Genomic DNA, 27,001 nt, shown 5'->3' with positions numbered 1-27,001 from the left:
CGCTGAAAACCGATAACAGGGCATGTCGGACCTGGGCGTATCGGAAATATTCTCTGTCCCCAAGTTCGTACTCAGCCTGTAGCACCGCAAAGGACTTAACATCTCCCTTGGACCAGAGATCCTCAACCTTGCTGATACCAATCATGTCCCATTTATCAAATCCTTTTGTTCACCACTGATTACCCAAACATTCATAATCATACAGGGGGGTCGCACGGGTGAGTCTGTCATTCCATCCAAGAGCCGCATTTGCATCACGCCACACTCGTACCGCGATACCAGTGGGTCCTGTCCGTGATCTACAGAGCTTCCGGGAATAAAGCGCCCTGTTGAAATTTCCCCCCGGCAGAAGATGTTTATCCATCGCAAAGGCCGGGGCCGGACCGGGGGCATACGTTGCATGGTTAACCGCACTCAGCTGGGAAGCCCAATTGTAGCGCCTAATGTCAGGGAGGGCGATACCTCCGTCGTACCACGGTAATGTGAGTTTAGACAGAGCAATGCGCGCTCGCCCATCCCAGATCAGTCGCCTCTGTAGACCCTCCACCTCACGAAAGTACCGAGAGGGAACAAAGTCAAACGAGTTCTGGAGAGCATACAGAAATCTGGGCAGCGACATCATTTTGAAAAGAGCCGCGCGACCCAGAGGGGACAACGGCAATTGACGCCAGCGAGCGACATCCAACTTCAGCCTTTGAAGAGGAGGTAGCAAATTACGGTCATAACGCACGGTGGCATCCAAGGAGACGTAGATCCCCAAGTATTTAAAGCCGGTCTCAGTCACTTGAATTGGAAATCTACGAGGCAGTGGGGGAAGTCCTCCAGCCAAAACGTAGACACAAGATTTAGTCCAGTTAATAACGAGACCCGAGTTCTTTCCGAAAGAGGTCAGAACATCGAAAAGCACATTAAGAGATTTCCGAGGGGAGGTAAGGTACAGATGGATGTCATCCGCGTAGAGCGAGATACGGTCCTCAAAATCGGGAGTCCACCGGATGCCCTTCATGGAAGGTTCCCAACATAGCCACTCAGCCAGCGGTTCCAAAGCGAGGGCGAAGAGCAATGGAGACAGCGGGCAGCCCTGCCGGGTACCCCGCCCGAGCGTAAAGGCCCCGGACACCTTACCATTAACCACCACCTGAGCCAGGGGCTTCTCATAAAGAAGTTGAACCCAAGCGATGAACCCCGGGCCGAACCCAAACTTCGAGAGGGCCGCCCAAAGGTAGGGCCACTCAATGGTATCGAAAGCCATCGTAGCATCAAGGGAAACTAAAATGGCCGACTCAGTGAGAGTCGCAGCCCTCGCGAGAACTCCATGGAGTCTCCGCAGATTAAGGGCGGTGTTACGATGAGGAATGAAACCGGACTGATCCGGATGGACCAAGTCCCCGATCACCGTAATCAAGCGATTAGCCAACAGTTTGGCAAGAATTTTGGGTTCGGCGTTGAGCAAGGAAATGGGCCTATACGAGGCACAGCGATCACGAGGCTTACCCTCCTTGTGGAGAACCACAATGGTAGCAAGCCGCTGATCCGCGGGCAGAGAACCAGAGTCCAAAGCCTCCAGGAACATCCCCTTCTGAAAGGGTGCCAAGGTGTCGGGTCGTAACTTATACAATTCAATGGGCAAGCCATTGGGGCCCATTGCCTTACCAGAGCGGAGGGAACGGATAGCACCCGCGATCTCGTCTACCGTGATGGGCGCATCCATGAGGTCTCTGTCGTCCTCTGAAAGACAGGGCAACGCAATGTCCCGAAGAAGGAACCGGGAGTCATCCTCGTCCCTAACAGAGACCGAGGCATACACAGTTTGAAAGTGGTCAACAAAGCAATCAACGATCCCAACTGGCTCAGTAACACGCACACCATCCAACCTCTCAATCACAGGGACAACATGATTCTCTCTCTCTTTCTTATCCAACCACGCAATCAATTTACCAGCTTTGTCCCCCATGTCATACAGCCGTCCCTGCTGCTCACTGTACATCACCTTAGCCGCATCAGTAACGAGGGCTTTGTAATCAGCCTGCTTCAAACTGAGGGAATGCAATGCCAAACGGGACCCCCCCAGAACCGAGATCATTCTCAAGTGTAGTGATATCAGTTTCAACCCGCACAATTTCCTCATTCTTAGCCTTCTTTGCAGCAGCAATAAGTGACAGTGACTGCCCACGGATAACCGTCTTGAAAGCCTCCCACAGCGAAACAGAAGAAGAAACTGACCCCACATTGTCATTGAAGTAATGGTCAATAGCTTTAACAAGTTCAGAACGGGTCCTAGGATTACGGAAATACCAAGGGTTGATGGGGGCAATCCTACCCGCACTGCCAACTCCAAACCGAAGCCACAAAGGAGAATGGTCCGATATACCCCTGGGGAGATGACGAACCTCAGCAATGAGGGAAGATTGGGCCGAGGGCATCAGAAAATAATCAAGCCTAGAGAGACTACCATGTGCCCCAGAGTGGAAGGTGTACTGAAGCTGTGTGGGATGCATCAGTCTCCAGCTATCAATGAACCCAAAAGTTTCCAGCAGATCACTGAGCCACATCTGAGATCTGACCAACTCCCGGGGCGGAAAACGGTCAGCAGTGCCAGAGACAACGGAATAAAGTCCCCTCCAAGGATAAGAAAACCCTCGGGCAACCCTAACACAACCTTACCCACGTCAGCATAAGTAGGGGCATGTAGGCCCGGAGGGACATAGATCAAGAGAATGGAGAGAGCCTTCCCCTCCCATCTACCCGTGAGTGCAGCATAGCGCCCCCTATCATCAAGTATCACCTCATCGATCTTGAAAGGGAGAGATGACCGGATGAGAATGCCCGCCCCCCCGGGAGCCAGAAGTGAAAACTAAGTGAGCGACCAAGTGATAACCACGCCTATTCAAGGCCTGACAGACGTTACCAATCAGGTGTGTCTCCTGTAGGAGAACAACATCGGGAGAGTGGCGTCTGAGGAACTGCAAGACCACCCCCCGTTTTAGTCTGTCTCCCAACCCATTAACATTCCAGGACAACAGTTTCAACTCACCACCCCCCATCCCCGAGAACGAGGCAGGGCACCCCACACATGAACCCAAATGACACGAGCAGAAAGAAAAATCAATACGAAGCCTTGTGACAAGAAAGAAACACACACAGTCACCCCCCAACTGAAACCCGTTACAACGCCCCCCATCCTGCACCCCTGCATATGACTCAAAAGCCACCCCAACTTGCAGTGTGCCTGTCGCCCCATAGTGAAACTACTCTACACAAAGAACCCAGGAGGAGAAAGAGTCCCCAGTAACCCCCACCGCCCTCAGGCCCAAGCAATGAAATAAAAACAAAAGAACCAAAGTCCAGACTCAGCCGAGAAAGTAGAAAAGTTCAGACGCCAGGGCCCACGGCCTCATTCCTGCTCCGACAAGCCACCTTCAGCGCCACCAGGGTGCTCAGTTCGATCATCACTTTTGGGCAAAGAGTCAAGCCAGTCACTGACACTGTCCGGGCGATCAAAGAAAAACGTTCGTTCACCACGTTCCACACGAACTCTGGCCGGAAACAGCATGGCATATTTGAGTCCCAGGTCCCGCAACGGTCTCTTAACTCCCTGAAACCCCATCCTCTGCCGCTGTACAAACGGAGTATTGTCGGGATAGAAGTTCACAGTAGAATTTTCGAACTTCACCGGGCCTTTGTCCCGAGAGGCTTGCAGGATAGCGTCCCTGTCCCTGAAGTGGAACAATCTGGCAACAATGGGTCTCGGGGGAGCCCCGGGCTGTGCCTTCCCTCCCGGAACTCTGTGGGCTCGCTCAACCGCAAAGAATTTGGTAAGCCCGGGGGGAGCAAGATAATTCGAGACCAGATCTTCCACCAGGAGGTCAGTAGCAGAGGGCTCGGGAGTCTCTGGAACACCAATAATGCGCACGTTATTGCGACGGGACCGATTTTCGTAATCCTCCAGACGACGTGCCATCACGTCACGAGAGGAACGCAGGTTCCCGATCTCCGTTTGGATCTCCGTAACATCAGAAGTAAGACTGGAAGTCTTCAAATTTAACTCCTTAACCCTCTCATTGGTCTTCGCCAAGTCCGCTCTGATCAGCGTAACATCCACAGCCACCGTGTCTATCTTGGAGGCAAGCGCCTCATATTGCTGTCCCATGGAGGTCTGAAGGCCGGTGATGGCGCCCATGACATCATGCAACAATAGGTCCGGTACAGCCTTAGGATCACCAGGCGAACGTCCAGCACTGCCAGGGGATCCCTTTAGTTGAGAATAATGGTCCATAATATTAGTCTGGGATGGGCCCCCACGAAGCGGTGCCTTGGTCTTACGTTTCTCCGGCTCTTGTCTAGTGGCCATACTGGAATAGGGACCCCGAGGGGACCCACGCGACCTGGTGAAAATGGCCGAATGCGATGAGGCCAAAAAGCCACGAAACTGGACCAAACGGGCGCAAACGTCGACAACGGTGAGGACACGGTGGACAAATGGGATGGCTGGAAACAGTGCAGCAAGACCAGGCTGAAGCAGGAGTCAATCTGAGCCGTAGTACAGGCAATCCGCGCCGGGAATAGAAAACTAAACCGAAAGTTAAACAGAGGCCGCCCAGGGGAGAAACCCCTCCGGCCGATGTTGTTCAACTACTCCCCGGCCAGCAAATCAACTGAGCCTCCGGTGTCGCCTCGGGGCGGGCCGAGAAAGATCCAGGCGATGTTAAAATGGACCCGAGCGTCCGATTTCGATTTTTCGAAGAATGTTGAAATCAGCCAGAGTCTGCCTTCAAAAGCCCATCAATAAAATCAGGATGTAGAAAGGATAGATGCGAAGGGCGGCGCGGGTCTCGGGAGCTCCTCACTCACGCGACCATCTTGGATGCCCGCAAAGCTCCTCCTCATCTATGTCTTTCTTTATGCGGGCCAATGTAATTATTGAGTGCTCAACTGGAACCGGAGTAGTCCCTATCAAAATGTGCACTGGGTGTTGTTCCTCTAAATACCAGACTACTCCAAATAATGTTATCATCACCAGGAGAATGAATACCACCATCACTACCCTACTTTCAGTAGACCAGCTAGACCACCCAGGACCATTCTCCTGCATCGGAGACTGCTTCTCTCTCATTTTTGCACGACCAAACCGGTACATAGAAAATACTCTTAAGAATTGGAACCACAAATACAGGGGGTATTCTTCTTTCCTGTGTCCGTTATGAGCCTCACAGGCAAGCTCCTATTGTTCATCAAGCACTTCCACGGAGGACCTGCACGATCGCAGCCCTTGCTAGAAAGCAATATGCGGCTCATACTAAGAAACAAATACTCCTTCTTTAAGGATAGGGCAACCTCCTTCTTGGGCAAATACCCTCAACGATCCTGTCCAGTGTCCAGGGCAGTGCACCAGTGTTCTTCACTCTCACCTATACCCTAAACCCAAGCCCTTCCCTAACTCCTGGATTGTTCTTGGCGCACTGTCCTTTAGTCGGTGCGCAGGTTGTACCTGGTACGCTCAGGCACTTCCTCACCCACAAACAGAGTCAGGAATTTACATTCAGTTGGGCCTTGGGACTCAGGTGTTGGTGCACCAGGAGCTGGAGCATCCGGTGCGGCCCTTATCTCAGGGGGAATCGCCTCGAATAGGGCCCCGTCACTCTCCTCATCGTCTGCGCCCCTCTCAAACACTCGTCAGAGAAAGGGAAAAAACGAGGCACCAGCTCACCTTCCTGGTCGGCGATCCCGTACCGAACCCAGGCATCGTATGGTAGAGGTAGCAGCACCTTTTTAACATGGTAGGCATGCACCCAATGTTTCCGGCCTTCTAGCTTGACAGCTGTGTGGGTGGCCAGCAACACCTGGGCAGGTCCCTTCCACCTCGGCTCCTAACAATTCTTGTGCTAGAAATGTCGAACGATCACATAGTCCCCAGGCTGTAGTCGATGCCCGGGCCCCTCTGGTATTGGTTGCAGAGTGGTGTGCATCTGTTGGCGAACAAAACGAAGGTCTTTAGACAATTGGTACAAGTAGTTATCAAAAGGGGGTACTCTATCTCAGAGAAACTTTGGGTCTTGGAACGCCCCAGACATTAGCAGGGCGCCCGACGACAACTTCATAGGGTGACAGCCCAGGCCTAGAATGAGCTGTCACTCTTGTGGACAACAATGCCAAGGGTAACGCATCAGGCCATTGCAATCCTGTACTTTCATGAATTTTTGCAAGCTTCAGCTTGAGAGTACCAATGTATTTCTCAACAAGGCCTGCTGATTGGGGGTGGTTTGTTCCATGGAATTTCTGTGTGATTTGTAAGCGCGTGCATTCCCAAATCAATGACTTTGGCATTGAAATTGCTCCCAATGTCATTCAAGATCACACGTGGCAATCCGTAGCGTGGGAAGTACTCCTTTAAAAGTGCCTTTGCCGTTGCCATGCCCGTATTCTCCTTAGTGGGGTACACCTCAATCCATTTACTGAATGCACAGATCACCACTAGTACATATTTCATATTATTTACTTGTCCCATTTCAATATAATCCATCTGGAGAACCTTGAAAGAGAAGGAAGGGGGTGCAAATTACCAGCGGGTGTAGGGGTACCCTTCCCAAGATTGTGCTTTAGACAGATAATACCTGTGCTTCACCAAACGCGCGACAACCTTAGGGATATTATCATTCTGCCATACTGGGTCCTGTAGTTTCCATATGCCTTTGGCACTAATGTGCACCGGACCATAGGCCATGGCGATCACAGGGAGAACAAAAGCATTAGGCAACAACCATCTGCTTTCCTGACAAGTCAGTCCAACACCCATCCTTGTCCAAGCGTCCGGTCCTTTCCTCCCACATTTCCAGTTCATCTACAGTCGCCTCCCTCTGTATTTCCTTTCCACTTTCCACTGTATCCTCGAACATCCCATTGTCTGGTACCCATCTAGCAGGATCTGCCACAAACATCTTTTTCATCTTTGAGCTAGCTGTCTCCTTGGCTGTTTGGTCTGCCAACGCATTACCCCTCCCAACATCGTCCGTGATAGACTTATGGGCCCTGCATTTTATTATAGTCAGCTTATCAGGAAGTGCCAATGCTGGGAACAATCTAAGTATTAGTGGACCATGCTATATCCTCTACCCATGCGAGGTCGGGAACCCTCTCTCTGCCCAATGGCGCCCCAAATTATGGGCCACCCCAAATGCTTACTGGCTGTCAGTGTAGACATTAACAGCCAGTCCTTCACTCAATTCACAGGCCCTCAGGAAGACAACTAGCTCTGCTACTTGGGCCGACTGGTATGGAATGTGAGATGTCTCAACTACAGTATGTAATGTGGTGATTGCATAGGCTGCATTAGTAGTGCCATCTGGCAATTTGAAAAAAGAGCCATCGACATATAGTTCCCCTTAGAGGTCAGATAAGGGAACATCAGTCAGGTCTACCCTTCCCTTCGTTTCCTCCTCGGTCTGAAATAAACAGTCATGGACATCACTGTCTTTTTCTTCCGATGGGAGGGGTAATAACGTGGCTGGGTTCAAAGTAGCGCATCTTTTGATGATAATGTGTGGAGCAAATAATGTTAGCTCATATCCAGTGAGACTCACACTGGTGAGGTGCTGCGTCTTTGACTTGTTCAAAAGCGTGTCCACAGCATGAGGTACCAAAACTGTGAGGTCAGTATCAAGGACGAGCCCTGCCAATTGCCTGATTGATACTGCCACCACCACGTCAGCTCTCAGGCAGCTCGGGAGCGCTCGAGCGGCATTATCAAGGATAGCGGAGAAGTAAGCGCAGGGTCTCTGCTTACCACCGAAACCCTGTGTTAGGACAGAAAGCGCGCAACTGTCTGCCTCATGTACATAGAGCACAAAAGGCTTCTGGTAGTTAGGAGAACCAAGTACAGGAGCAGAACAAAGCCAACCTTTAATTGTTCAAAAGCTTGCTGGCATGCAGATGTCCAAGGTAGGGGTTCATGCACATCCTTGGTAGTGAGGTAAAGGACCGGTTTTGTTAGTAAGGAGAAGTCCGGGATCCTGTGCCGACATTACGAAGTTATCCCCAGTAATGTGCGCACCTCGCTTTGAGTCTTAGGAACAGGCATATTAGTAATAGCAGCTATGCGCTCAGGTGTTAGTTTGCGACCCTCCTTCAACAGTAGGTGACCCCCCTGGCGACAGTATTGGAATTTAGATAAGGACACCTTGTGTCCATGATGTGCCAAATGTAGTAGTAACTTAACTGTGGTCTCTTTACTTCCTTTTCCAGTGTCAGAGGCCACAAGAAGATCGTCAACATATTGCAGCAACACATTACCAGGGGGAAGTATCAAAGAATCCAATTTCGTTTTCAAAGCCGGACTATAAATTCTTGGGCTTTCTATATAGCCTTGTGGAGCACCACAGAATCTACAGCTCTGACCGGCCATTGCAAATCCAAACAGATTGGAATGCTAAAGAAAGCATTTTTCAAATATATCACTGAAAAGAATTTGACTGATGGGGGAATCATTGTTAGGATTGTGGTAATGTAGGGGACACCAGGATACCGGGGTACCTCAATTTTATTTACCTCTCGGAGGTCAATGACGAAACGATAAACATCAGGGTGAGCATCAGAAGAGTCCACGGGTGCCTTTTTTTTAGGATACGGAGAATAGGACTATTGCACACATTCCCTGCTGTCTCTTCAACCACACCAGATTTAATCAATGCCTGTATTATTTGCAACAAGGCTCTCTCTCCTGCCTGGGATATCTTGTATATGGGAATTCAGGGCAATCTGGCATTATCCTTGACCTGTATAGAGACTGGCGGAATCTGAAGCAACCTTACATCGGTATCACCTGTAGCCCAGAGCGTAAGTGGCACATCTCGGAACTCGGGAGGAAGGGTAACATCTTTGGCCAGACATTGTTTAGCGCAAGCCAAGAGTCATGTAAACACCGTCTGAGGATCAATACATTGTCGCATGCAAGAGTTTTAACAAATCCAGTCCTAGTAAGTTCTCTCCACAATTTGATTTCAACAGCAATGGTGAGTCAACCGTGAAAGGGCCAATAGTCAAGGCAAGGGGTACCCTCCAGAGGTGCAGGCTGGCTCTCTTCCAACCGAGCATCGGTAGAATAACATCAACATCCAAAACATCCTAATTTACTTAAATAAGGCATCTTAATATAAGACACACACACTGTCCCTGACGGACAACAACAGCAACAACTGAAAATATGAAAAAATAGAGTCGCTCAAAACATCAAAACCAACTGTTCAGAGAACATAGTCTCTACTCAATTTTAACAATTTCAAAGTCTTTATTTCGATTTTTAGAAGAATCATAAAAGACATCAGCATAAAAAGACAGTTTATAACATATTTAAAACAGAATAAGCCAGCATTATTTAGAAAAGATAAAAACTGTTTAAAACAGGAGAACAAAATTTAAAATATATACAAGACAGCAGGTTTCCTAAAGGGAGGGATAGAGGGGGGCATTTCAAGAGAGAGCTAATGGGAAAGACTCAACTTATTAGCTCTTATCACCCAGGCCCATCTCAAGAACTTTGCCACTGCTATCACAATAGCTTGTTCCGTATCGGTCCTAAGAACCCTCAGAGCTGCCATGGCTACCCTGAAACTCAAATGTTTGCAAATAGGGTTCAACCATTTTAATCTGGAGTTTCTATAGGATGGGCATATTAAAAAGAAGTGTGCAGTTGTTTCCAACACCTCAGGGCATAATGGACAATGGCCTCCACATCCCCATTTCCAACTAAGCATATGGAACCCCAAAGGTAGGGAACCCACCCTAAACTGGTGATACAGTTTTCTTTCCAGAGTGCTTGTAATAATATCCCAATATGGCTCTAAAGTCAAAGTCATTTTGAACTCTAGGAATCCAATGGTTAGGGAGTTCTTACTCTGGGATAGTCGCCGTTGCTCTATATGGTTCCAATAAGCTTCTTTTAGTATCTCCTTAGAAGGAAAAATCACTGAGGATGGAGATTCCCATAAGCTCTTCATGCCCATAGCTACTAAAGTTAACTTGAGCTTCCTGAACCACGGGATCTTATCTGAGGTGTTCATGGACTTGATTTCGCTCAAGGCCTGTGCATACTGTGCCAGCTCGGGAGTCGTCCGTAGTCGGCGCCAGTAGGCTATAGGGCGAAATCGAGCCTGGTCCCTGATATTCCTACTACCCGTGTCAAGATACTCACTCAATCAAGCATTTCACCAGCACCATCATCTGCCTCGGTCCACAATCCACGCAGCACCCAAACATGCAAGCGAATCACATGTCAGCCCAGAGACTGCATCACGCTCAAGACGACAGTCTAAATACCATACTGAGTTCGAGAGGACAGGCTTTTAGCCCCAGACCTTTTTTTCAAAACACAAGCCAAATTACCGATTGGTCCATCATACTGTTTGCAAACACTCTGTGTCCTTTACAAGGGTCCGCAAACCCACCAAGTACAAACCAAAACGGTATTAAACCGCACCAAGACACAGCCCGTCGACTCGTGTCGTTCAAACAAGGCAGTTCAGAAACGATATAAGTATTTTAGAGTTCTCATACCTCATATCAGTGAGTTTGTGACCTTCAGCCAGAATCATATCCCTATCTCGATAATTCAGAAATTGGGCTATGATCATTCTGGATGTGGCTCCAGGAGACGGGGGTCTACCCGGGGTCCGGTGAGCCCTTTCTATGATATAGCAGGAAGAGAACTTGACTTGTGAAATGAGAGAGCGAAGCTATTTATCAAGGAACTTCACTACGTCCGTGCCTTCAGCACCCTCGGGGAATTCTAAGAAGCAAAGATTCTTTCCTGCGGGCCAGTTTTCTGAGTCTTCCTGCTGCCATATTATGTCCTTGATGGTTACCCAGGCTTCTGTGACTTCCTTTTTGCAGAGTGGCGACAGTGCCTTTGAGTTCATATATTCGTGACTCTGCCGTAGTGACTCGCTCCGCCGTATTGTGGAGGTCCTAGCGCAGTAGAGTGACCTCTGACCATGCTTCACCCACTCTGTCCTCCAGGGTCGTCCAGGAAGACTGTATAGCCAAGAGGAGGGCTGCAATGTCAGGCATAGGCTGCACCTCAGACCCCGAAGGGAAGGGGGCATCCACCACTCTCGCAAAATGGTTGAGTCGTCCCAGTCTTGGGGGCTTGGGGTCTTTATTCTTTGCCATCTCCTTGGTGTTGGTGAGTTGTCGGACCACGGCCACCAACTCGCAGGCATTGGGCATGTGTTCCACCTCCCTCCTAGCAGCCAGGCAGTCTAAATGTTCCCGTATTGGTATGATCAGGGCACACTACCGCCGCCCCGGAGTCCAGTGTCGCCCCACTCAGGGTCCAGGTACTGGAGACAGCTGGCCCCCGTGGGGGGGAGGGGGGGGCGCACGATTTCACCAACCAGGATCCTTTGCACTGTGGAGGAAGGGAGAGAGGCACGCCAAATCCAGCAGATCCCTGTCGGCAGGGGCCACAGACTAGGGCTCCCAATGCCCAGGCCAGCTGCTCCGACCTAATGCCAGCTTCCTCCGCCCGGTGTATGTGGGTGGCTCAGAGCCTATTGGACCTGTATCTCCGTGGGTCCAACCGCCTCATGGTCCGTCCAAGCTTGTCCTCGGTCCCCCAGGCTCCCGTCCGCCTCCACCGTCTCACCAGGCCGAACGCGGGGCCGGAGGCGCGGGTCGCTGCAATATTTATCAGACAGTCTTCAGTCTGCAAGAAAGCCCCGGGGGCCAGGACGGGTTGCCCGCCCTTACGGCTTCTCCAACTTTCTCCACCGTCAGGCCTCTGCGGAGCCAGACTCACCTCAGCCGCTTCCCAGGCCTCAGTGCTCCAGACGCGATCAGCCCCTCCGCTCCTGTCCTATGCCCTGCAGGTGTGCTCCTCCGGAGGCGGGTAGAGAGGGGATCGATGCAGTCGTCAGACTGTGCAGGGCCATGATAGGGCCGTTCTCCTGGCCCTCGGGCTCGGCCGTCCAGGACACTGGCGAACGGCCATAGCGGTTCTCTGGCACATCAGGTCGCTGCTATATTGTCAGTGGGCCTCAGCTTCCCGTGGACCAAACAGCGTCTTACATCAGCGGTCCGTTAAGAATCACACCTGCCCGGCCAATCCACCATACATCAGTAGTATACTGTCAGCATTTGCGTAGGTCGATTACATTCAGGGGCACAGGATTATTGCAGGATATCCCAGGGCCTGGCTGGAGCTCCGCATCAACTCGTCTAGCCCGCCATCTTTCTGACTATGCACCCTTGATTTAACAGCTTTTTAATCTCGACTGCCTAATAGGTTCTCTTGTTTGCTGAATTACTGATTTTACAGGTTAGTCACTTATTCCTTTGATGTTGGCCAGTGGCCCGTTCTTATTCACACCCACTCAAATTGAGTGAAAAACTTAACCTAATGCTCATATTCACATTTGGTTGTAAAGGTAAAATACAATAAATAAATGGCACTAGAATGTTTATAAAATAATAAATAATTGACCGTGCTTTAATATAATTTTTTATTCTGAATTTTCTTTGCAGTAATTGCAACAAGCGAGACACCAGTGTGACATGTAATGATCTGAAAAAATCAAGTATCCTTCTTATTCGCAAACTCTATGTTCTTATGCAAAACCTTGGTCCCTTGCCCAATAACGTCTGTTTGACCATGAAACTTTTCTACTTCGATGAAGGTACAACCCATCAAACTTTAAAAAAAAAATTCTTCATTGAAGTGATGTGTGAACAGTGTAGTGTATTTTTCGGTGTTCAAATTAACATTCTTAAACTGTAGTTTTTCTAATGTAAAACCTTCTGATAATTGACCTTTGTGCTTAAGTTTTCTGTAAAATTGATATTTTGGTTTATATTCATGCTTTAAATGTTTTGAGGGGAATGTCAACAAAATGATGTGTCATCTGTGGATTACAAACTAGGAAGGAGTGTGTTAGAAGTGGAGGAGGATGAAGGTGGTTAAATTCACAGTACATTAAGAATTAAGATTTGCTCAAGTTCTGTTAAAAATTAGTGAAACACTCAATTGTAACTTAGTGCTTCAGTCGTATTGTATCGTTTCAAAAACTTTATTTCGGCTACAGACAGTAACCATAAAAGCAAAACTCATTCACATTACACGAATAAATCAAATACAAATGATAAGCTAACAGCAATTCATAATTCAAAATACAATGGCAGGCCCATGATAATGCATCAGGTAAATAAACTAACAAGAACACATTATAAAGTGTAGAAAGGCCTCAGCTACACCCCTCCTGAGCAGAAATATAATTAAACAGGCTAAAAAAATATGAAGAGCACTTTAGTATACAGATAGAGCTCACGAATGAGTACGACCTTCCAAGTTAAACTTTGAAAGCCAGTCCCATCGAGAACGTTACAGGACAAAGGTATCTCTCAGACCGGTTCCTGCATAAAATAACATCAATTTCTTCCTTGCGATGGAGCATTTAAAAAAGGTGCAGATATTTACACAGAGCGAGTGAGAAAGAGTTGAATTATTGTAAATAGACCAGGGCATCACCTCCTCTTCTGATGCCACTCAGTGTTAAAATTGGAATTAAAAACTTTTTTGTAAAAGCTTTATAAAATTGACAATAAAAATATAACACAGCGGGGCGGGGTGAGACTCATCACAAGAGCAGAGTAAAACCTTAGCAGGATCGAAGTAGCCAAGTGGAAAGCCAAGGTGCCCCCTTTTAAAACCTAATCTGAATCTGGTCAGAAGCAGTTTTCCCAAGGGCTGTCTGCCATTCTAAGTATAATTCCAACACAGGGGAGGTTTGAAGCTTAACGGTACTTTTTGCCATCTCAAATTCCTCTCTTGTGTACCGGCACCTGGCCATGGAGACTTCTTGACCCAAGCCAAGTCCCATTTAGTCATTTAGTCATACTGGAGTGGGCTAGAAAAGACGTCAGATCTCCCTAGTTTAAGTTAATTCCGACTTAATTTATTGAAACCAAGGAATTTCAGGGCCCTCACACTTGATAAGCAGTCAAGGATAACCTCTCTGTTAAAATCGGCATGTGGGTTCTCCCAGATATCACACTGCAGGGTGAGGGGGGCCACTTAGGGCAATCTCCTTCACATACTCCACCCTAGGCGCTTGCTAAACAGTAAGCTGCTTCTTGTGGCTTAGTGGACACATGCATACTCTGGCATAAGCTTTTGGAAAAAAAATACCATCTGCTCTCCTAAACCAGTTAATACTCCTCTACACAAAAACGTGGGTTCAAGTCAAACTAGGAGATGGCAGGGTTGTGTTCCGGAAAATTCCAGCAACCATGGGGCTCAAACAGGGGTGCGTCTTGGCGCCGACACGTTTTAACTTGTACATGTCTGATTTATTGTCAGAACTAGACACTTGTAATTCGCATGCACCAAACATAGGAGGGTTGCCACTCTTTAATCTCCTGTATGCAGACAACCGTGTGCTTCTGAGTCGAACCCCCATTGGCCTTCAACATCTACTAGATACAACTAGTAGATATTCAGCAAATAATGGTTTAACCATCAACTATGACTAAATAAAGGTAATGAGGATTCTATGTCAGGACTGGAAGCGAGGATTATGCCTTCTCTCTTCACTTTATTTAACAGCAGCCATTAAACAACAACGACTACATTTCACATGAACCTTAGGGAAAAATGTAGTCAACAAAAAAAGTCCAATAGGAGCAGTTCCTCGTCATCAGTATAGGCTGGCCCCAACATAGCCTGCTCTCACTGTCCCTTCCTCCTCTTTCTTCGCTGCTCAGCAGCCGAGATAAGTTCTTTCCCCGTTTACACTGTTCTCTAGTGTTTGTTGCATGGGTTTTTCTGCGCTTTGCTATGTGCGCTTCATTGTGCTCGCTGTTAAGCTACGCTTGTTGTAATTATTGCCTTTAATAGCTCTTCGCGCTTTACCCGTTTTCATTGTGCTTTCTGAGGACTTGGTGACCGAGGAGGTTTCCTCTCTTCTTCACAAAGGAGCGATTATACCAGCCCCTCTCCATCCAGACGGTTTTGTCAGCAATTTGTTTCTGGTAGACAAATCGGACAGGGGCAAACGTCCATTTATCAATCTGAGCGAGTTCACCGAGTGGCTCGTCTATCGCCACTTAAAAATGGAGGGAATCCACCTCCTCAGGGATGTCTTGTGTCCGGCGGACTAGATGGCGCGGCTAGACTTAAAAGACGCCTACCTGGTCATTCCTGTCTTTCCTCCTCACCGGCGGTTTCTCCAGTTTTGTTTGCAGGGCCAGACTTAGAAGTTTGTCTCCCTCCCGTTTGGCCTATCCGCGGCCCCTTGGTGCTTTACCAAGGTCCTCAAACCTAGGGTGGAATGGCTGCGAGCTCGGACATTCGGATGATCGTCTATCTCAGCGATCTCCTCTTTATGGATGCATGCCCCCGACAACTTCACCTTCATCTTCAGATGGCGGTGAATCTGCCTCAGTCTCTGGGTTTCGTCATCGAGACAAAGTCTATTCTCTCCCCCTCTCAGACAATAACGTTTCTTGGCTTTGTGATCAACTCAAGGTCATCCACTCTCAGCCTCCCGTCGTGGAAAATAACGAAAATCCAGCACGACCTCCGGCGGACTCTGTCCAGGAATCTTATATCCCTCTGAGGTCTGGCGCAGATAGTGGGTCTGCTTTCAGCCTCTATCCAAGCGATTTTTCCGGGGCTCCTGCACTACTGTGCGTTGCAGAGCCTCGAGGCCTTTTACCTCCAAAAGGGTTTTCCTTATTCACGTAAAGTGAGTCTGTCAATGGATGCCCGGAGGAGATTCACTGGTGGCTCCAACACATGGAGGCCTGGAACGGTCAGGCTATCTTCGGGTCTGTTCCCGACTTGGTCATCGAATCGGACGCCAGCACTCTGGGTTGGGGAGCCAGGTGCAGCGACTTTGCTACTGGAGGGCTGTGGTCTCCAGACGAGCGCAAGTTACATATCAATTGTCTGGAACTCCTGGCAGGTTCTTTTGCGGTGCGATGCTGGACGAGAGAATCTATTCAGTCCTCGCTTCTGTTTTTAATGGACAACGTTTCGATGGTCCGTTATATCAACCACCTGGAAGGAGCAAGATCCAAAGCCCTCTCTGATCTTGCCGCCAGCTTCTGGCAGTACTGCCTCGACCACCATGTATCGGTGACAGCAGAGTACCTTCCAGGGTTGAGACAACTTAGTGTCGGACTTCCAGTCTTGCCAGTTCAGGTACTCCAGCCTGTGGCGGTTGGACTCAACGGTTTTTCGGACGTTGGTCACGTGCTGGGGTCCTTTCTCAGTGGACCTGTTTGCTTACAGACTGGATTACCAGTTACCTCGGTTTTTCAGTTGGAGGCCGGACCCCCTGGCGGCAGCAACGGATGCTTTCCTTCAGGACTGGAGCTTGGAGAGGGGCTATGATTTTCCTCCCTTCGCGATGATCCCTCGGGTCGGCCCAGGTCAGGAGACAAGAAGCGGAAATAGTTTTCCTATCCCCTCTTTGGAGGTCTCAAGTGGGGTTTCCAGTTCTTCTGGATCTTTCCTGGGATTCTCCAATCCTATTCCCCCTCTTTCCGAATCTTCTGCTGAATCCCGACGGGTTCCTCATCCTCTAGTCCTTCAGAACTCGTTGCGATTTGTAGCATGGAGGATTACCGGCATCGCTGGGAAGTCCCAGGCCTTTCGTCAAAGGCTGAGGAACACATGTTGCGAGCTTGGGCGGACAGTACGGTCAAACGTTACAGATCCGCTTGGGGCAGATGGTCCCGTTGGTTTCTGCGTCGGGGTATCCATCCCTTGGACACAGACGTGGTGCGCATCTTGAATTTCTTGGCCCATCTGGCATCCAAGGGTCTGGCCTATTGGTCTATTAAGAACTTTAGCACCGCCATATTGGCCGGACATTTGCCGATTGATAATTAACCAGTGGGGGAACATCCTCTTATTTGCAAGCTTCTTCGAGGCATCTGCCTTTCCTTGCCTCCAGAACCACGCTATTCAGCGCTCTGGGACGTGAATCAGGTCCTCAACCTGTTTCTATCTTGGCAGCTGTGACGGCGCAGAAGGACCAAGACGCAAACTGGCTCTGGGTAAGTAGGGCTTTATTTTCTTTACAGTTCGTTTGTGTCTACTGGTCAGTCTATCAGCTGCAAAGCTTGTGGGATCCGTGGTGACAGGAGGTTTCCAGTTCTTCTATACAGCTATCTGGTTAGGTCTCGAACTTCCTTCAGTCCGGAGAACGTATGGTAGCCCCAAAACATAAAAGAAAATAAAGGATAAGATCACTCTGCTGCTATCTGATACACAAATTCCCACAAGGGGCTGGGAGTGGGGAAACACCTATGGCACTTGTGAATTTGTGCACTCTATGTACAAAAACGGCGATTTGGTTAGGGCGTGCCGTGTCTTACACGAGGGTACGGGGTGTGAGGGAAACTGAAGAGGTTTGACGGGTGCCCAGAATCTAATACACCGAGTAGCGGTCTACGGGTGGCCCTGCCCCCCTACCAAGCCTAAGATACGCTCACGTACCTGGGAAAGCCACGCTCTCCCGTGAGCGTGACTCGGGAATAGATGGGGTCGTTGGCCTCCTGGCTTTACTCCTGCGGGTGCTGTGTCTCCTCCACAGAATGGCTCCACGCTGCGTCCGAAAGGTGCTCCACTCCTCCTCGCTCCGGTCGCAGCTATCCAGCTCTCTTCTTCCGTGTCGGTGACGTCACACGCCTGGAGTTGGGCTTCCGGCGTTATATCCAGTCTTTGTCTGGCGGGACTCCCTTGGGGCGGAGTCTCGTCACAGAAGAGAGACCAGTTAAAGGAACCTTGGTCTTTTCCGTCTTCGTTGTCCTGTTCGGCATTCCATGCCCAGGTCTCCTGTTGAGAGAGAGAGAGAGGGACGGAGGTAAGGCAGTCCACCAGTCCTTTGGGGCTTCCAGTGACCCCTGGGCCCGGTCTGCCCGGTCACAGCAGCCCAACAGGTTCTTGTCACGCAAACAACTGTCAATGAAATTGCCGATGTTATTGTATCTTATTATCTGCCGTCGTGTCTCAGATGTCAGAGCTCTGGACATCACCTCCAGGATGTTTTCCCCCTCGGGAGTCACTTTTACTCTGCATAGACACACTAAGTGCCATACCGGGGTTATCTCTTACCCGGAATTTCCTGATTCCCCGAAGTTGCGTGTGGTTCGTTGCTTGAAAGCCCATGAGGAGATGTCGGAGATAGTTCAGGCCTCCGGGCGAACGCCAGTTGCTCATTTCCCTTCGCAAACCCTACAAGGCAGTTTAATCCCCTACCATAACCCGTTGGGTTACATGGGTCACACAGGAAGTACGCATCAGCCTCAAAGACTTCGGCGTTCACTCGGCTCGAGGAGCGATGGCTTCTAAAGCATTAAAAGGTTTTATTTCAAGCCTGTGCTAGACATGGCTCACCTTGTGTTGAGCAAGCTTTGAACTAGCATAATCCTCGCCTCCAGTCCTGACATAGAATGAAAAATGTCCTAGCTATCGTAACGGAAAGTTTCAATTCTATTATGGACTCGGAGGCGAGGATTATCCCACCCTAGGGATTACTTGTGGATCTCCCGCCCGTATGGTAGTAAGTAATACAGATTTAATCTGATTTCTGATTTAATGTGTGACTGTTGGGGTCGGGTTATGCCATGTTACTGTTTGCTTGCTGTATTCATGCACTCAAGTGATGCTCTGTTGTTTCAGCAGAATGATGTTTAGCATGCATTCTAATGTCATATTTGCTGTCATGGGATTCTTTTCCGTGAATGGATTTTTCCCTGTACTCCCATAGGTTCTGATGCGAGTAAACAGGACACTTAACTATGGACCTCCGGCTGCCTTCGCGTAAAGAAAGAGGAGGAAGGGACAGTGAGAGCAGACTATGTTGGGGCCAGCCTATCCTGATTGGATGACGAGGGACTGCTCCTATTGGACTTTTTTTGTTGATTACATTTTTCCCTAAGGTTCATGGGAAATGTAGTCTTGTTGTTTAATGGCTGCTGTTAAATAAAGTGAAGAGAGAAGGCATAATCCTTGCCTCTGAGTCCTTAATAGAATTGAAACTTTCCGTTACGATAGGTAGAACATTTTTCATTCATCCAAGAAAGGAAACCTCTAAGTTTCGCTGGCACCTGGCCAACTCTACAATTGCAGTAGTGGACCAATACAAATACTTAGGAATGATAATAGACAATAACGGCACATTTAACACACAAAAAGAAGTCATCAAAAGAAGAGGCAACTCTATCGCTGCAGCAATGAAATCCATTAAGCATTGAACAACCGGCCCAAATTTTACTCCACTATTACGAGTCTGGCAAGCAAAGCTCATTCCGACAATCACTTATGGGAGCGAGTGCATGAGGGGAAGAGACACAGCCACACTAGACAGCACTGTCTCAAGAGTGGCCAGAATGATTTTCAGTCTACCTAAGTATGTTTCTCCGGCTCAAATAAGGTTGGAATTTGGCATGCAAAGCCAAGAATTAGCTCGTAAAGGAGCCTACGCCAAGAGCTGGTACAGGATCAAAAGGGCTGAAGCAGGAACACTGAATTCTTCCCTATGGCTCGAAATACAACAAAAGAGGAACTGTGCAGCCATGAACTATCTGACCGCATCAAAAGAGCGTCTGGGACTGGAGGAACTTTGGGCAGCATCGGGGTCTTACCATTTTTTCAAACAAATTGTAAATAAGACAGTTAAGAAACTATCACTACTAGAAGACAAGGCGGCACTCACAGAAAGAACCCATGGATGGTTTGTTGTGCAAAGCTACCTCAAGCCCTCCCCGCAATCCTACCTAGGTGTATTCTTCAACAGGAGGAAGAAAGAAAAATATCTTCATCTCCGAATGGGCATTCTACCATCATTGCAGCACCTTCCCTTTTGGAAACGATCGCCAGGTCAGACAACATGCCGTCTATGCAAGGAAGCTAACGAAAGTATAATACACCTTTTGTGCATCTGCAGAGAATTACTAGCTGAACGATGCCAATTACTGAAGCCACAGTTTGTAAGCGATTGGATAAGAACCTGTAGACAAACAGTGATGGCATGCCTCGGAGGAGGGAATGTTCAGCTGGTGTGTCGCTTTGTGCAATTCATGGAAGCGGCTTGGGAGAAACTCTGCCGATAAACCACTGGTATCCTCCATCACTGCATCATTCTTCTGTTTTTGCTTTCATAGCAAACAACACATACTCAGTTTTCATTTCTTCTGGACAACACATGCCCCAGCATAACTGTCAACAGCAACCTACCTCTGCCGCTGTTCAGAAAGTAACTGTTTTATTGTACATTTACTTCTCTATTCAAACTGAGCATTTGTTTTATTAAAATTTTAATCTTTTAGAATCTTATTTCCCTCCCACAAAATGCTCAGGTTCTGAAAACCCGTCAAGATATTGAACGATCAAACCTCTTACTAATGTACTGTATTAGACACAATCATGGACAGTTATACTAATGATGTTAATACAATGCATGAATGTTTTATGAAATGATATTATTGAGAAGTTTTAAACCATGAACTTTGCTGCTGTAACTTTTGTTACTTTCTTTTTAAAGAGAAATTGTAAAGGTTTTAATTGACCAGACAATAAACTATTACTTACTTACTTAGTGGACTCAGGTTTACACTGTAGGAGCCTGTGTTTGAATTCATGGTCACAGGATCAAATCCCGGCGGGTCCACTCAGCCTTTCATCCTTCTGAGATCGATAAAATGAGTGTCATTGAGTTGGGTACCAATAGACATCAGTTATTTAGTACATGATGCCCTTCTGGGTGAACGTGCACTTGGTATGGTACATATATTTATAGCGCGCACGGATACTCATGAGTGTCCCGGCGCGAAGCCAAAGGGGTATGGAGAGAGAGACTATCAGGCAAAGAAGTGAGTCTTCAATTTCCTTTTAAACACAGCTGGATCCTGAATAGACTGCAGGGCAGGAGGGAGGGCATACCAGGCCACAGCAGCCTTCACAGCAAAGGAGCTGCCCCCTAGCCTCTAATACGTAAAGCGAGGGACCTGGGCAAAGCGAAGGGCTCTCGAAGGGACATTAAAAGAAAAGCGTCTCTGCAGATAGAGAGGGCCGCACCCGTGGAGAGCACGATGGGCCAGAACCAATGATTTAAATTTAACTCTGTCTGCCACGGGGAGCCAATGGAGAGATCGCAGCTGATGGTAAACACTGTTCCTCGCCGAAATGCCCAATAGCAGGTCTGGCTGCAGTATTCGGAACCACCTGTAGCTCTTTCAACAGGTAGCCAGGAATACCAGCATAAAGGGCATTGGCGTGATCCAGCCGCGACAGAATCATAGCACACATAACTGTTTCCCCCGCCGCCTGAGGTAGAAGAGGAAATAACATTCTGAGAGTCTTGAGAAGGCGGAAACAGCCGCCGGCCAGTTTCTTGGTATGTGTTGAGAAAGAGAGACTCTCATCGAACTATACTCCAAAGTTTTGAACGGGCTTTCCTGTGGTGCAGGGCAGTGGAAAGTTAGGCAGCCACAGCTGCTCTCGGAAATTGGAATGGAATTTACCAAATAACAGGATCTCAGACTTCTGTTCATTACACTTGAGCTGTGCATCCGCCAGCCATTTAAAAATAGACGCTAAGCAATGTTGCGCCACCGAAACAGAGTCCGTTACTTTGTCCCAGGTAAAGAGCAGCTGGGTATCATCCACATAGGCCTACACCTTGGCCCCAAGCTCCTCTGCCAGATATATCAATGGAGTGCCATAGATATTAAAAAGGAGAGGGCTAAGGGAGGAACCCTGTGGAACTCCAGTAATTACTGACTGAGGGAAGGAGGAGGACGGAGGGAGCCAAATCTGCTCAGCACGCTCCTCCAGGAAAGACCTAATCCAACTCCAGACGGCGCCCGACACACCAATCCCTGCCAGTCGTGCCAGAAGAAGTGCATGAGGGATCGTGTCGAACGCCTCCGAGAGATCCACCAAAATTATTGCCGCTCTCCCGCCGGCATCAAGACACTCCCGAATGGCCTCCGACACCTCCACTAAAACAGACTCAGTGCTATGAGAAGCTCGAAACCTTGATTGAGCTGGGTGCAGGAGTGCCTCTCTTTCCACAAACTCTGTAACCTGTTTATTGACCACCTTCTCGCATACCTTGGCCAGAGCCTGAAGGAGGGAGATAGGCCAGTAGTTCCCTGGGCTAAGGGGGTCCAAAGAAGGCTTTTTAAAGAGTGGCAGGATCTTCGCCTGCTTCTAAACCTGAGGTACAACAGCTGTCTTGAGAGACATGTTGATAATTGCGTTCACTTATAGGTTCATGCTCTCTGCCACTGCTGCCAGGAGCCTGGCTGAACAAGCGTCCGAGGGCGAACCAGACTTAAGCCCCTTGAAAATCTTGAGAGACTCCAAAGGGTCAACCGGTCTGAATACCGATAGTGAGTGAACGGAAGCAGCAGGTTGCACGACCGGTTATCCCCCACTACAACCGTCGCAGGGTGGGAACGCCGCCTGGATAGCCTGAATCTTATCCCTAAAGAAGCAGGAGAGAGTGTTATACCAGGCAGGTGAAGATGGAGTCACACTCGCTTGGGCCAACGGGGACGTGAAGCTCTGAACTATGGCAAAAATTTCTTTGGAGTTGTTAATGGCAGGCAGCATAGAATTGCCCTTTAGTCAGTACGATGGCTTCATAATATATTTTTTGCATGTCTCTGAGCTTCCGTTTGGCTGCTGGGCAATAACCGCTCCTGCGCCAAGCCCGCTCAAGAATCTTACAATCATGCTTCGCAGCTTTAAGGGCCAAATTAAACCAGGGTTTAGAGGGAGATTCCCTAGCCAGCCTGACGGGCCGATGGGAGGCCACTGTGTTAACCGCCCACTTTACAAATACACGTTAGAAAATGCACATGTTATAAAGGTTTAGCAGGACAGAAGTGGGCCTCAGCACCCTATGTTGCTCTAGTTTCGAGTACCCCAAAGTCCCGCCCTATAAGTGAAAATAGGGAGACATTTGCTTCTGTGCACCTCCAACAGGCCAGCCATCGGTTTGCTCCCAATACGTGAGCTTAAACTGTAGAAAAACCCCTCAGCATTTGCGTAGCTATGGGAAGCTTTGGCATCAAAAGAACACCCAAGTAGGAACATTCTTGGATGGAGGCGATAGCGATAGGGTGTTCTTGTTGGTATACACTGAACATCATGCGTGGCTTTGGGCCACAAGTCAGTAAAGCAGCATAGTTTGCATAGAGTAAATTAGGGACCATTTTCTTCCAAATGAGAGGGACATCCATGTTTTTTTTGTAAGGGCTGATTCTAATCCATTTATGTATAAAAGGAATAAAATCTGTGGTAGACCTGGATCCCCCTCAACCAAAAGATTGTGGATCTCGTACAGAAATTATTTTCTGTGCGCAACAACTTTTGCCTTGTGTGGTTCACCTGTACCAGTCTTGGGAAACGGCCTGAACAACGATTTTTAACCAACGAGTGGCCTTAACAACGACTCATATACAATGACCTGGGACTGAACTATGACCTCCTTAACGACTACTTCATTAAACAACGAGTGGCCTTAACAGCGACTCCAACCTTTAAACATAAAAAAAATGTAATTTATTTAAAGTACACTTCAAACGTATACTAATTTTAATAAACATCTAATCATAGTCCGTTTTAATTTACCTGGTTTTAATTACCCAGTAGATGGCACTGTAGGATTGTTTTCAGGCAGGAGGACCCTGGGCACGGATCATGAGGATCTGTGTTTTGTTTTGTCTTAAAGCAGATGGAACCTCTGATTTGAGATCACAGACCTGCATTGTGTGACATGTTGCTTTTCAGCGGGGGTCTGCAGCACACCACAAGGCTTATCTGTCTCTCGGCGCCCCCTCCGCCATGGGACACTTTGACTTGTGCACTTAGGTTGGGGGCGTGGAGGCTGTGGCGCAGTGTGGAATTGCACCCCTTGAGAGGGTGAGGCACAGTACACCCTGCTGCGAGGCGAGAACTGCAGAGGGGAAGTGTGTTGCAGCAATCCCTGCTGGATGCAGTGGGGCCCCAGAGAGAGGTGCTAGTGCACCCCTTCTGTAGAGACTTTGCGGAGTGAAGTCAACCGCTGGGACCATGGTGCCTTCTGCCCATCACCTTATGCTGCTCTTGGGAATTCTTCTTAGGTAACAAGTGTAATATAAGAGATATGGAAACATGACTTATTTATTGGACCATGTATAGTTTTTCCTCAAACAGCGCTTATTTATAGTCTGTTTATTTATTATAGTACCACGTAACCGCTGATTTTGAGTGTGGCACAAAAACACTCTCGCAGCTGAACCCGCACCTTTTAATAGTGTTACTCCGTAAATTGTTTTTATAACGTTTATGCAGCCCTAATCAGACTCGAAGCACTGAGAGAGAACAGGAGAGACATAGTAGTAGATTTGGTTTATATGTAATGGAATTTATTTGGTAGTTCAGTGAGTCGTGGTTCAAAACATAGTGGTTGGGATTTGGTCGTTGTTTAGCCTTCGTGGTTTAGGCACTCGTGATTCAAGAGGTAGTTAAATCATACAACCACCAATCTTTCCTAGGACTCACATCTTCCTCTATTCCACCAAGACCATCCTGCCTCCTTCATCTTATTTACTTCAATTTTATTTGATTTTTTTAAAGCATTATTAAATAAGTTACAATGGCTTTGGAAACATGAAAGTGGTTATGGCAAGATGAAATATAGAACATATGAAAGAACCCAGTGGTCCTGAACTGATTGATTATCTGGCAGGAACAGACAGTAAACTGGGAATTCCTGCTGTCATACATAAGGACGAAAACAATAATGAATGGCAAGATTACTCCAGTATTGGAACTTTCATAGATTCACATGCTTGAATCATTCCCTGTCGTCGAGATGGGAGTCCCCGGTACATTTAAAAAGTAATGTCCCAATAGACATAGAACCTAAAGGCCTAAGGCCTCATTATTTAGTAACATATATGTGTCCTTATTTAAAAAAGGGCCAAACTTAGAAAACAACCAAACAGATCACTCCACCCTATAGAACTTTCCTGAGAGTAGCTCCAGTCCCTCTGATTTTCTACCACACGTCATCCTAGGGATCCTCCACTTAGCTCTGCTCAGTTTCTTCTCACACCTCTTTGGCATTACCTTTCTACAAGTTTTTTTTCTTTTTCTTGACTAAAGATATATATATATTATACAGATCTCTGTATCTGTTCTTAGGTGAAGTAAACTGACGCTTCCATGTCAGAAACACCTAAAAAAAGACCTCTCCAGGAAGAAGAGACTACATATCGGCGATGTGTGTTATGTTATGTTATGTTAAACAATTTGTACCGCGCACGTACACCGAGACGGTTTCTTGGCGCTCATAACAGACATGACGAGCCGGGGTGGCAGTACTACTCAAGAGCCGACTTAAAAAGGTGAGTTTTCAAGGTTTTTCGGAACAGTGCGTAGGTGGGACAATGGCGAAAGGAAGAAGGGAGGGAATTCCAGAAAGTGGGGCCTAAAAAAGAGAAACGGAGACCGCCGTGTTTTTTGCGGCGGGTCAATGGAATGCAGAGAAGATTGTCGGCAGAGGATCGGAGATTGCGAGATGGGAGATAGTGCTTGAGTTTAGAGGAGATGAACCCAGGGGCGAGATTGTGAAGGGACTTGAATAAGGTACATCCGAGTTTGAAGAAACACCGTTTAGCCACCGGGAGCCAATGGAGGCTCCTCAGGAGGGGGGAAACATGCTGGTGTTTGGGTTGGTGAAACACCAGGCGGGCCGCCTGGTTCTGAATTAGCTGAAGTTTTTGAAGCTGGTAGGCAGGAATCCCCACATACAGGATGTTAGCGAAATCGACCCTGGAGATGACCAAAGCCAATATTGCTAATATGAGTGCCTCTCTGGTTAGGAATCTACAGATCTTGCGGATCCTGCGCAGCTGGAAAAAGCAGGAAGATGTTACTGCTGAGATCTGAGGTTTCATAGATAGATCCTCAGAGATGATCACTCCTAGGCATTTCACGGTGCTGGCCGGGCGAGGGGGAGAGCCAAGGGAAGAGGGCCAGAAGTTGTCATCCCAGGGGTTGGTAGGGCCGCCCACCAGAACAAGTTCCGTTTTAGACGGATTCAACTTGAGTTGGCTATGAGCCATCCAATCGGAGATGAGCAGCATTGTGGTTTGGATGTTAAGGCGGGAAGAGGGTGAGGTGTCCAGAGGAAAAATTAATTGCAGATCGTCTGCGTAGTTGTATATAGTGGCTGGGGAGTGACGAAGGGATGCCATTAGCGGTTGCATATATAGGTTGAAGAGAAGAGGGGAAAGAGCTGAACCCTGGGGAACACCACAAGTGAGGGGGGTAAAAGGGGCAGAGAAGGTAGAGAGGTGGACTGCCTGGGAACGGCCATGCAAGAAGGAACGAACCCAATCCAGGGCGACGCCGCAAATGCCGGCGTTGTTGACACGGTCGATCAAGATGGTATGATCGACCGTGTCAAAAGCCGCCGACAAATCTAACAGTACAAGGGCTTGGGGAATATTATTGTCGGCACCGGTTCTCAGTGAGTCCATTACTGCCGCAATCACCATCTCTGTGGAATGGAGTGGGCGAAAGCCAGCCTGATGAGGGTCAAGGAAAGAAGAAGTTTCCATAAAGGTACTCAGACACTTGGTTACATATGTCTCCAAGATCTTTCCTAAGAAAGGGAGGAGGGAAATGGGTCTGTAATTACTCATCACAAGAGGGTCTGCGCTAGGCTTTTTCAAGATAGGTAACACTATGGCCTGCTTAAAAGCCTCTGGAACAACTCCTGATGTTAAGGAGGAGTTGAGAAGAGCCAGGGCGGGGTCAGGGCAGAGCCTAAAGATTTCTTTGAAAATTTGTGGGGGGCAGCAGTCCCTAGGGGAGCCAGAACTGACTTTATGGAGAAGGCTGTGAAATTCAGTAATGGATATGGAAGGGAAGGTATGAAATTTGTGGGCATTTCCAGAAGGGAGAGGAAATGATTTGGAAGGGGAAGGTGGAGAAATATTGTTT

The 27,001-nt window shown here is 48.2% G+C and overlaps 1 protein-coding gene across 9 annotated transcripts in view; it reads left to right on the top strand.

Moving 5' to 3' along the window:
- Nucleotides 1-27,001, top strand: part of HORMAD1 (HORMA domain containing 1) — a 920,105-nt gene that overhangs the window by 413,626 nt on the left and 479,478 nt on the right. For all 9 annotated transcript variants that reach the window (XM_078670957.1, XM_078670959.1, XM_078670964.1 and 6 more), the window contains one exon: nt 12,514-12,665. In XM_078670957.1, coding sequence (XP_078527083.1) covers nt 12,514-12,665 — 152 coding nt within the window. The remainder of the gene's footprint in view (nt 1-12,513; nt 12,666-27,001) is intronic.

The sequence above is a fragment of the Lissotriton helveticus genome, chromosome 12 (genome assembly GCF_964261635.1).
Source record: "Lissotriton helveticus chromosome 12, aLisHel1.1, whole genome shotgun sequence".
In the NCBI taxonomy this organism is placed as follows: domain Eukaryota; kingdom Metazoa; phylum Chordata; class Amphibia; order Caudata; family Salamandridae; genus Lissotriton; species Lissotriton helveticus.
The sequence above is the reverse complement of the archived record's forward strand: the minus strand, read 5'-3'. Positions and strand labels throughout refer to the sequence as shown.